The sequence below is a fragment of the Lichenostomus cassidix genome, chromosome 7, assembly GCF_008360975.1.
Source record: "Lichenostomus cassidix isolate B80296 chromosome 7, HeHo_3.0, whole genome shotgun sequence".
Taxonomy (NCBI): domain Eukaryota; kingdom Metazoa; phylum Chordata; class Aves; order Passeriformes; family Meliphagidae; genus Lichenostomus; species Lichenostomus cassidix.
The window spans coordinates 4,116,301-4,128,751 of record NC_139488.1 but is presented as its reverse complement, the minus strand read 5'-3'; the positions used below and the strand labels follow the sequence as shown (position 1 = coordinate 4,128,751).

The following is a 12,451-nucleotide window of genomic DNA, read 5'->3' as shown; positions in this document are numbered from 1 at the left end:
TTGCAGTTTATAAGAGAAGATTCAGAAAGAATTGTAGTCACTTTTACCTCAGTGCTTCTCGCACCTACTATGAAGCTCAAATATTGTGTTTTCTGAAAGAAAACAGCGGTCTCCCACTTTCTCAGTAGTTTCTCTACACACAAAAATAATTACAGACATTGGTAAAGGATGATATGAGGAAAACAATATGCAGTTAATGTTGGTATACTCATTGTGTTACAAAGGGAGATAACAAAAGTTGTGTGCCTGAGGAATGGAGGCTGCATGGCTCTAAATATCCTGGGTGTATTATTTTTAATTTTGGCATCAATAGCAATTCTGCGAGGCTGATGGATCTTGGGAAATCATGTCTGTGCTGAACCTGTTCCTTTGCTCAGTCAGGTATGAAACCTGAGGCTCCTGTGGTTGTTGAAACAAACTTAGTGCTTTTCTTATTCTTGGTGGGGAGGAGTTTTCAGCTACCTGAGGGTCACCTCCCAGGCTGGGAAACAAATCTGTAAAGCAAGAACCTGGGATTCAGCTGCCAGGGCAGCCTCTCTCAGTGCCTCTTCTTGGTGTCCCTCACACTGAGGAGATTCCTGCTAGCTCAGAAGAGACACCTGAGCCTTGTCCTGAGGGTCTCCTGCTCTGTCCCTGGAGGAATCATCTGAGGATCTGTGTCTCCAACACACAGAGGGTGTTTTCACTTGTTACATTTGTGGGGTTGGACTTGTTCACACCAGGTTTGCCTTCCTGGGTTCTGGCCACGGTGTAACACAAGGTTTTCCTTGCTGGGTTCTGACCAAGGTGTAACACAAGACTCAAAGATGAGGAGGGATGTGAGTAGCAGGTTCAGGAGCTGGTTGAACCCCAGAAGAACTCCAATGACTCAGCATTGAAAGGGTCACCCAATCTGGTTTTCCAAGAAAGGAGGGAAAAGGGAAAAAAGAAACCACCCACAATGCAAGGCTGTGAATCATTAACTACAGGATTATCACAGCACACTACGCAATAAATACCTTCAGTCGCCTTCCAAATCATCTTCAGGCTACAACCTGCCAAAGTCTCTTCCACAGCTGCTACTCTGCCCACAGTAACATGGCTGTGAGGCTTTGCTGTACCTGCATTTCCATCCTCCTCCTCCTGCCCAGCCTCTCAGATGGAGGGAAGCTCCTGGTGGTGCCCATGGTTGGGAGCCACTGGCTGAGCATGCAGGAGGTGGTGGAGAAGCTGAGTGAGAGAGGACATGAGGTGGTGGTGGTCGCTCCCGAGGTGAGCTGGCAGATGGATACAACAACTCAGGCTTACAAGGTGGTCACGCACCCAGTGACACAGAGCCTGGAAGAGCTGGATAACTCCTTTCAGGAATATGTAGCCACACACCTGAAGGAGCAGCCTTTCCCCCTGAATGCCCTGGCAATGTACAAGAGCTCGGTGCACGTTTTCAGCACTTTCTTCGGGCAGTGCAAGGACCTGTTCCGCAGCCAGGAGACCCTCAGGTTCATCAATGAAAGCAACTTTGACGCCATCCTGACGGACCCAGCCTTCATGTGTGGGGCCATCGTCGCCAATTATTTCTCCCTTCCCTTTGTGTTCTTCATGAGGGGTTTTGGTTGCAACCTGCACTTTGCAGCTCCACAGTGCCCGAGCCCCCTGTCCTACATCCCGAGACTCTTCACCTTCAACTCGGACCGCATGACTTTTTTCCAGAGGGTGGAAAATGCCTTGATTTCCCTCCTGGAGCTTGACTACTGTAACGGTTTCTATGGAGAAGCACTGAAGCTTTCTTCGGAAGTTCTTCAGAGGGATGTGTCCCTCATGGACCTCATTAATTCTGCTGCCATTTGGCTCCTGAGGTTTGACTTTGTGTTCGAGTATGTCAGACCAGTGATGCCCAACATGGTCTTTATTGGGGGGATCAACTGTGCTAAGAAGAAGCCCCTGCCTAAGGTAATGTTCCTTTTCCTCCAAATTACATGTTTTCCAGAGAAAAGTCATTGTGTTGCTTCACAAAGTTTATCACTATTGATTTTTTTAAAATTTGTGTTAATGATTTAATTCAGCCAGGTTGGGGCCGTTGTTTTCCAGAGGCTGACATCAAATTACCTTGAGAGCTTTTTATTTGGAATCTGAGACACATTTCTTTCATCTGATCAAAAATCCAACAGTCATCTTTTGTTTTTAACTCCAGGCTCATCAGCATCAGTGTATTTAACTGTATATTCATGACAGATTATTCCCATACCGGCTGTGTGTGTTAAGTTACTCCTCTTTGTGGGGGTGAAACATAAATGTAACACTGACATGGCAAGAAATAATCTTACCATAGTGGATTTGGTGAAAGACACTTGAATGAAGAACTCACATAAGTTTTCATATCTCTTCCTTGACATTTGCTTTTACCACAATTCTTCTGCTGGGTTTTAAAGGCTAATCTAGAAATCTAAATCTATTTTGATAGGGACCATGTAACATCTAAAAGGATAATAGTGGACATTTCTTTCCAGGCACAAAACAGGACACAAATGTCTTTCCTAGGAAACTGCTCCCTCACTTCTGAATTGTGGTTACACAATATCTCTGGACGATACCTTTGAGCTGAAGCAATGGGTTGTTTCTTTCTTCTTTCATGTTTTTTGGGGTCTTCATTTCTTTGACAGGCTTAGAATAAAAAACTAGAATATTTGAATATTATCACTAAGGCATTCTCTCACATTAGGCTCACAAGAGTGGCACTAGAGTGAGATTTATGGCATAGAATAATAAACTAAAATATTAGAATATTCTAACTAAGGCATTCTCTCATGTTAGGCTCACGAGAGTGGCACTAGAGTGAGATTTAAGAGGCAAATTCTTGTGGCTTGCACAACATAAGTCTTTAGTTTTCTATCTTGAAGGTCTCAGAGTTGCAAACAGCTTGTAATTTTGCTACAAGGGCAGAAACACCCTGCCCTCCTTTTATCACAGCAAGCTCCTGTCTTCACACTCCAGTTAGGTGAAAATCACATGTTCCAGATCTGGAAAATTTGTGTATTTCTCTCTTCTTCTGGCTCCTTTTCTAGCTACATTTTCTACAGACAACAGAGCAATTTCTCCTATTTCATTTTAAATAGTGCCCAGCAGCAGAGTGCAAACAAGTTTAAAATGAGTCACAGGGGAGAAAAGAAATCCACCTATTCACACACACTGCTAAGCTCTGGGTTGGTAATTACTGTTTAGAAACATAATCCTCTGCGAAGAATAATTTGTTCTCCAAAGCCTATTAAGCTCATTGCTCAACAGGTGAGAAAAGACAAAGGATTACTGGGAGAGGGAGAACAAGAGATTCAAAATGCAGATTCTGTCTCAGATGAGGAACTCACAGGCCTCTCTGTTGCATCACTTCCACAGTTTTCCACAGGAATTGGAATGGGGCACTGTGGTCTCATTCCAGATAAGAGATCCTTTCTGCTCTATCAATGTGGTCCTGTGGAGGAGCTGCTCTGAGGTGGAGGAGCTGCTCTGAGCTGAAGGAGCTCATGCTTGTGCACAACTTGCCCAATGTAAATGTTCCCAATTTGAATTTTAAAGGTTGGAAGAAATGCCTTGTTTCTCTTACACCTCTTAGTAAGCACCGATCCCATCTACAGTATCTTGACTCAGATTCCCTTTTCAAGTATTTACACAGAATATGTTGCCTCCGTGTCTACCAGAAATTCAACATCATCTTCCACAGCTGAACTACAACCAAAGGCTCTGCTGGGATGGACAATGCCTTCGGTCCCTGTCAGTCACATTCACAGCTAATTCAGGAATGGGGGTATCTGTTTCACCTGTGTCAGACACTCATTCTTCCAGTGTCCCCTTTTCTTGCAAATGACACACTGATCGTCGGCTAGAGGATGAGGAGGGGGAACCCTTTTCAGTGTGTTAGATGACATCCCCTGATCACACTTTTTCTTGAGGTGGCATTTACCTTGTGTATCTCTATCTGTTAGATCTCTATTTTGATATACTTTCCAGGCTGCATTCAAAAATTTACTTACATCATGCATCTCGTCCATCTTTTGTAGTTTTTCTTTATGTCCTTTGCCCATTGGCCCATAAAGAGGAAAGCTAGGTGGGACTGCTGTGCATGACTCAAGGTCCAGATTTCTGTATTTTTGCGCAGCCTCTTTGAGCCTATTCAGGAGTCTGTAGTGGTCTCATTTGCATCTTGTCTAACCTCATATAATTTGGACCAATTCACTTCTTTAGGAATGGTACATTTCAACCCAAGGATCACCCACCTTTGATATCATTTTAATTTGGCTGTGTGGTCTGGCACATTGGGATCTCACCCTGGATCCATTCAGGGAAATATAATTAACTGGTCCTTGAAGAGTTCTGGCTTTAATTTGAGTCTCTATAGCAGATATAGGAGCCTTAGTAACCATCTCCTTTTCTGTGCTATCCAATAATTCATCTAGCATTACATTTAGATCAATCCAGTCTAGGTTTTGTGCTTTGATAGCCATTTCTACACACATAGCCACCCTTTCTGGATTGTCTCCACACTGTCCAATCAAGTCTTTCCACTGCTGTAGTTCCCTGACGAAGAATGATGTTTTTATATATAAACCATCTGCTGATTTCCAACAGCCTGTCTCAGAGGTGCTTCTAGGGCTGTCTCCACCTTTTCTGCTTCATCTTTCTTAGATCTGGTGTGTTTGGCAATTGGGCTGGCTGCCCCCATGGCCTCTTGGGCTGCCTTTCCCCTTTTCCTACCAGCCCCTGTGACTGCTGTAACTCTGGGCTCAGTCTCCTCCTCCTCAGAGCTATCTGCATTGGAGTCACCCAGCTCGCTTTTAATCAGAGCTGTTCCTCTGGTACTAGGTGTTGCATCGGCCGGGTGCTGATCAGAGGCTGTTTCTCCCTTAGCCTTGGCACTGACCGTACAGCAGACCAGGAGCCTCGGTTGGCCCCCAGGCATTGTCCCCAGCTCTGGAGGAGCCAAGGGCAGTGGTGAGCCTGCCCCCAAGCCCCTGCCCCGCCTTCAGGGTGGTTGAGAGGTGGTAGAAAGTCCAACCACAGTCCACCTGCTCCCCTGCCTTCAGGGTGGCCAGGGAGCAGCGGCAACAGTGGCAGCAGCAGCCAGCTGCCCCACACCCCCAGCCCCAGAGCAGAAGGGGGAAGGAATGGCAGTGGTGGCAGCGGTGGAGTGGGCAGCAGCAGCGATGCAGCACCCCCTACCCTGACCACTGAGGGTGGCACTGGTGGTGGCAAAAGGGGTGATCCTTTCCCCCACTGCAGAGCGAGTGCCACCATATCCACATCCATCATGGCTGTCTCCTCAGTCTTAGCCAGATTAGTCAATGGTTGTTTCTCTCTCTCTCCTTCCCTTTTCCTCCTCTGTAAAATCATCTCAAATCAGCTTTTTTTCAGTTGTTTGTACGCTTCCTCCCAATTCAGAAATGTAGAAGACAATTCCGTGTACCTCAACTCTTCAAAGCTGCCCTGGGCCCAAAGATCTAATAATACTTCTGTGATTAATTCATTTTCCAGGCCACCAGAGTGAGGCCACTTCCCTCCGTCTCTTAATTCTAAAACAGGCCAGACCCATGTCAAAAGCATAGTTAACTCTCCTGTCTCAAGAGGGGTTTTTCTCCCCATTAGAAACTGTCAGTGTTTTAATATAAAGTCTGCCAGGGAATCGCGGAATATCTATGGGCTTTCAGTGGAAAATACACACCCCGTGTTCTGTTTATAAATGGCAAAAGCAGCTGTAAAGGGCTCCTAGCCCAGAGTCCGACATGGGAATCAAACCTGTAATTCCCACATTGCAGGCAAAGTCCTTACACTACAAGCCCCAGCCAGAGCTACCACAGTAAAAAGTAACTACAAAGAAAGTGAAAGAGTGTGCGCAAAACCTGCCTACACTGGGTATAAAACTGCCGAACTCTCAGACAGTTCAACCAGCACCTCGAGCCTTTGAGCCACAGGCTACAACGCGCTGTGCAGTTATGACTTTCAGGCTCTGTGGAGTACAACAAGGGGTGTCCCCCTCTCTCCATAGCATCCTTGCAGGAAAGGGAGTTACCCCACCCTTTCATGGGCCACCCTGGCCATACACCCACCCTACCCCCTGGAGATCTCCCCTAAATGCTAGCAATAATACCATATCCCTTTTATCTCACATCCCCTCTGTGCTTCTGCATACATTTCTGTGGAGTTCCCCTGTCCTGCAGTCCAGGACCACTGCTCAGCAGCCCCCATAATGCTGGCAAAGGGGTAAAGCATGATCTTTCTCTTGAGCTGAGAACTGTAGGTTTCAGGAGTCCTTCTTGTCCCATCTGGGTAGCCAGAAAGCTGTTGATTTTTTGCTGGTATTAGAATGATGAGCTAGACATGGTTAAAGGGATAAAAGAGTTTAGCCTCAATTTTTAGTAGGATTCTATGGGGCACAACTCGTCAAGGTGGAAAACACCAAAATTCACACCCATTAAAATGCGCATACAATTTTTAGAGATAGACCTTGCAAATTAGCATATCTGACTAGAATCCCCATTAAGAACCTTAATAAATGAAGTAATTTTGCCCCACTCTAAAGAATTCCCCTCCAAATGAGGCTTGAGCCCAGTTTACAAAATATGTTCCAGAGAGAAGGCATCAACCAAGGTTGAAACCAGGAGGTCATGATAGCACAGGGCTCTCTGACCACCTACTGAGGATGTTTGGTCTTTCTGCCTAGCAGAACCCCAAAACCAAGTTAGAATGTCACACTACAAAAATTACAAGCACGTAGGCTAATAGTACAGAGGATACAGAGGACATATAAAAGGTATTAAAATATATAAATGGTTGTATAAAAAAGAAAAGGCAAAAAGCATCAGGCATCAGCCCTTCCTGTTGCTGCTGCCCTCATCCCACAGTTTTTGCTCTGATGCTCTGGTACAAAAAGCAGGGAGCCTCTGGAGTCCGTAAGAAATTGTGACCATCCTATCAAGAAACTTTTCCTTGAGTTAGAGTTAAGGGAAATTAACTTGTATTGGCTGTTTTCACCCAACTGGTTTTTCATTGAAAATCCAATCGAGTCCAGAGTAAAAAACACACCAAGCAGCAACTTCCAGGTTAATTTGGTCAACTCTCGTTGCAGCAGTTGCAATAAACCCTTTGCATCTGGGTTGCAACCCTTTGTAACATCACCCTTTGAACTGTTTGAGAGTTCAGCAGTTTTATATCCAGTGTAGGCAGATTTCCAGCATTTAATGCGAATTACTTGTAAATCTGTTCAGTCTCCTGCTTTCAGTCTGTGCCATCTCCCATCTCTCGTATATTGGCCCTCTCCAGAACTTGTTTTTCCATGTCTGAAGGTGGTTCCTCCATGTCCAGTTTGACAGAGTGGAGCTACACAGGATAGACCCAGCACCCTTTGGGTGTCATGAGAAAAATCCCTTTGCCTTGGGATGTATGGATTTGTTTCTCCACACTGAGGATGCTGGGAATCTGACCCTTGTCACCAAAACTGTCGGAAAAACAAAAACCCTCCAACAACAATTCAGCGCTAGAGAATCAAGGCATTGCTTTATTCTGGCCAGAATGTTGTTCTGGCCTGGATGTGCCTCAGAAATCATTTCATCCACACATAGCCTGGATGTGCAGAGAAAATCATTCCATGACACAGGAATTTGGCAGGATTGCCCCCAAACTTTATACTGGCCAAATCCCTAGAAATGTGTTGATTCAGTGTTCATTGATCCTAAGTTGCATACTTCTCACTGTTTGGTTTCCTATTGGATCTGGATTTCTTCACCTCTGATGCTAATTAGGTCATCCTTTTTATCTCTCTTTTCCCAGACCAGGTGTCTCTGTCTATGCCAGGGGGGAGGTTTGGAGTTGATGTTCTGTTACTGGCCACACATTATCCTTATTTTTTGTGCTACTGCAGTCTGTTGAGATGTTAAGTTCATCAGACCCAACCTGCTGGAACCGTGCCCTGGAAAGAAACTTAAAATTCCTTTTCCCAAGATTCCCCTTGAGCCTCCTTTTCTCCAGAAACACTCCCAGTTCCCACAGCTCAGGATTCTTTTCAGCCCCTTCCCCAGCTCCCTTGCACCTCCCTGCACATGGCTGCCCCCAGATTTGTGACTTTTCCCCCAAATCCAGCATTCCCACTGTCTCCTTGCTCACGTGTGAGCAGAGAGTGACTTTTGTCTCGCCCTGCCTTGAACCCAGCAAAGTTCAACTCATCCACAATCCCTGGCTGGGATAACCCAGGATAACCAGGCCAATGGAGGGGAACCTTTGGCAAGTTCACAGACAGTGAGGTACTGATTAACTTCACCCATCCCAGGATTGCCTTTGCACCTCTCCTCACATTGAAGGTTTGGATGGAAAATTCATCCTGCAGCAGGAAGGAGGGGAAGGCAGGGCATTTCCCTGACAGCTCTCTCCTTACCCCACTTCAGCAAACAGCCGGGGTGCCATTAAAAATCATGTAAATTAACTTTGTTTTGGTGAGAAAATGCTGTTTGCTAAACTGGTCAGATTCCCAATAACCAGTTCTAAATGCTCTTTAAAAAAATATGAACATATTTAGTCGGTATTATTATGTTTTTTCTTTCCAGTTTATAAGAGAAGATTCAGAAAGTATTCTAGTCACTTTTACCTCAGAGCTTCTTGCCCCTACTCTGAAGCTCAAGTATTGTGTTTTCTGAAAGAAAACTGCTGTCTGCCACTTTCTCAGTAGTTTCTCTCCACAAAAAAATAATTACAGACATTGATAAAGGATGATATGAGGAAAACAATATGCAGTTAGATTTGATATACTGATTGTGCTACAAAGGTACATAAGAGAAGTCGTGTGAGGGATGGAGGCTGCACGGGTCTAAATATCCTGGGTGTATTATTTTTAATTTTGGCATCAACAGCAGTGCTGTGAGGCTGATGGATCTTGGGAAATCATGTCTGTGCTGAACCTGCTCCTTTCCTGAGTCAGGTCTGAAACCTGAGGCTCCTGTGGTTGTTAAAACAAACTTAATGCTTTTCTTATTCTTGGTGGGGAGGAGTTTTCAGCTACCTGAGGGCCACCTCCCAGGCTGGGAAACAAATCTGTAAAGCAAGAACCTGGGCTTCAGCTGCCAGGGCAGCCTCTCTCAGTGCCTCTTCTTGGTGTCCCTCACACTGAGGAGATTCCTGCTAGCTCAGAAGAGCCCTGAGCCTTGTCCTGAGGGTCTCCTGCTCCATCCCTGGAGGAATCATCTGAGTCTCCAACACACAGAGGGTGTTTTCACTTGTTACATTTGTGGGGTTGGAGTTGTTCACACTGGGTTTGCCTCCCTGGGTTCTGGCCAAGGTGTAACACAAGGTTTTCCTTGCTGGGTTCTGGCCAAGGTGTAACACAAGACTTAACAAAGATGAGAAGGAATCGGAGTAGCAGGTTCAGGAGATATTTGAACCCCGGAGGAATTCCAATGACTCAGCATTGAAAGGGTCACCCAATCTGGCGTTCCAAGTCAGGAGGGAAAAGGGAAAAAAACAAACTACCCACAATCCAAAGCAGTGAATCATTAACTACAGGGTCATCACATAGCACAACAAACATACCCATCAGTCGCCTTCCAAATCATCTTCAGGCTACAACCTGCACGAGAAGTCTCTTCCACAGCTGCTACTCTGGCCACAGCAACATGGCTTTGAGGCTTTGCTGTGCCTGGATTTCCATCCTCCTCCTCCTCCTGCCCACCTTCTCGGATGGAGGGAAGCTCCTGGTGGTGCCCATGGTTGGCAGCCACTGGCTGAGCATGCAGGAGGTGGTGGAGAAGCTGAGCGAGAGAGGACATGAGGTGGTGGTGGTCGTTCCCGAGGTGAGCTGGCAGATGAAGACTACAACGGAAACCTACAAGGTGGTCACATACCCAGTGACCCAGACCCTGGAAGAGCTGGATAACTCCTTTCAGGAATATGTGGCCATGCACTTGAAGGAGCAGCCTTTCCCCCTGAATGCCCTGGCATTGTACAAGAGCTCGGTGAAAGTTTTCAGCACTTTCTTCGGGCAGTGCAAGGACCTGTTCCGCAGCCAGGAGACCCTCAGGTTCCTCAACCAAAGCAGCTTTGACGCCATCCTGACGGATCCTTTCTTCCTGTGCGGGGCCACACTTGCCAATTATTTCTCCCTTCCCTTTGTGTTCTTCATGAGGGGATTCCCTTGCAACCTGCACTTTGCAGCCCCACAGTGCCCGAGCCCTCTGTCCTACATCCCGAGACTCTTCACCTTCAACTCGGACCGCATGACTTTTTTCCAGAGGGTGGAAAATGCCTTGATTTCCCTCCTGGAGCTTGAGTACTGTAATGGTTTTTATGGAGAAGCATTAAAGCTTTCCTCGGAAATTCTTCAGAGGGATGTGTCCCCCACAGACCTCGTGAACTCTGCTTCCATTTGGCTCCTGAGGTTTGACTTTGTGTTCGAGTATGTCAGGCCAGTGATGCCCAACATGGTCTTTGTTGGGGGGATCAACTGTGCTAAGAAGAAGCCCCTGCCTAAGGTAATGTTGCTTTTCCTCCAAATTATATGTTTTCCAGAGAAAAGTCCTAGCTTTAGCTTCAGAAAGTTTATCACTATTGATTTTTTTTAAATTTCTGGTAATGATTTAATTCAGCCAGGTTGGGGCAGTTATTTTTCACAGGCTGAAATCTAATTACCTTGATAGAGACTTACTTAAATTCAGGAGGATTTTCTGACAAACCCAACACAAAAGGGATTTCATCTACCAGATGGAAATTACTGTCCTCAGTGAATGTGTATTATCCACCAATCAGTTCCAGTTTTGATTTAATATTAATGGGACCTGAGACATATTTCTTTCACCTGTTCGAAAATCCAAGAGTCATCTTTTGTTTTTAACTCCAGGCTCATCAGTATCAGTATATTCACATTAGATGTATTTTCATGAGAGATTATTTCCATACTGGCACTGTGTGTTAAGTTACTCCTGTTTGTGGGGGTGAAACATAAATGTAACACTGAAATGGCAAGAAATAATCTTACCATAGTGGATTTGGTGAAAGACACTTGAATGAAGAACTCACATAAGTTTTCATATCTCTTCCTTGACATTTGCTTTTACCACAATTCTTCTGCTGGGTTTTTAAACCTAATCTAGAACTCTAAATGTGTCTTGATAGTGACCATGTGATCTCTAAAAGGATAACACTGGACATTTCTTTCCAGGCACAAAGCAGGACACAAATGTCTTTCCTAGGAAATTGCTCCCTCACTTCTGAATTGTGGTCACACAATATCTCTGCACGATACCTTTGAGCTGAAGGGGTGGGTTCTTCTCTCTTTTTCCTGGACAGGCTTTTGAAGAGTCCTCTAAACTTGATAACTAAGGCAAAGTATAAAAAACTAGAATATTAGAAGAATATTATAACTAAGGTATTCTCTCATGTTAGGCTGAGGAGAGTGGTACTAGAGTGAGATTTAAGAGATGAATTCTTGCTGGTCACACATCGTAAGTTTTACTTGTATATCTTCAAGGTCTCAGGGCTGCAAACAGTTTGTAACTTTGCTACAAGGGCAGAAACACCCTGCCCTCATTTTATCCCAGCTAGCTCCTGTCTTCACACTCCACTTAGGTGAAAATCACATGTTCTAGATCTCGAAAAAATTTGTGTATTTCTCCTTTCTTCAGGCTCCTTTTCTAGCTACATTTTCCACATAAAGCAGAGGAATTTCTCCTATTTCACTTTCAATAGTGCACAGCAGCAGAGCGTAAACAAATGTAAAGTGAGTCACAGAGCACAAAAGAAATCCACCTATTCAAACACACTGGAAAGCCCTGGGTTGGTAATTACTGTTCAGAAACAAAATCCTATGACAAGAATAATTTGTTCTCCAAAGCCTATTAAGCTCATTGCTCAACAGGTGAGAAAGCACAAAGGATTACTGGGAGAGGGAGAACAAGAGATTCAAAATGCAGATTCTTTCTCAGATGAGGAATTCACAGGCCTTTCTGTTGCACCACTTCCACAGTTTTCCACAGGAATTGGAATGGGGCACTGTGGTCTCATTCCAGATAAGAGATCCTTTCTGCTGTATCAATGTGGTCCTGTGGAAGAGGTGCTCTGAGCTGAAGGAGCTCATGCTTGTGCACAAGTAGCCCAATTTAAATGTTACCAATTTAAGTTTTACAGGTTGGAAGAAATGCCTTGTTTCACTTACCCCTGTGACACCCATTACATCTACAGTATCTTGACTCAGATTCCCTTTTCAAGTATTTACACAGAATATGTTGCCTCCGTGTCTACCAGAAATTCAACATCATCTTCCACAGCTGAACTACAACCAAAGGCTCTGCTGGGATGGACAATGCCTTCGGTCCCTGTCAGTCACATTCACAGCTAATTCAGGAATGGGGGTATCTGTTTCACCTGTGCCAGACACTTGTTCTTCCAGTGTCCCCTTTTCTTGCAAATGACACTCTGTTCATCGGCTAGAGGATGAGGAGGGGGA

General features: G+C 45.0%; 1 protein-coding gene across 2 annotated transcripts in view; it reads left to right on the top strand.

The window, feature by feature from the left end:
• Window positions 1–1,062: 1,062 nt before the first annotated feature.
• The window catches only part of LOC146434345 (UDP-glucuronosyltransferase 1A6-like), a 75,668-nt gene continuing 64,279 nt past the window's right edge, over window positions 1,063–12,451 (top strand). The window contains exon 1 of one of the 2 annotated variants that reach the window (XM_085065855.1): window positions 1,063–1,929. In XM_085065855.1, the coding sequence (XP_084921981.1) occupies window positions 1,078–1,929 (852 nt within the window). In that variant the 5' untranslated portion in view covers window positions 1,063–1,077. Of the gene's footprint in view, window positions 1,930–9,557; window positions 10,482–12,451 lie in introns of those variants that run through there. The other variant, XM_085065850.1, reaches the window with a different exon arrangement.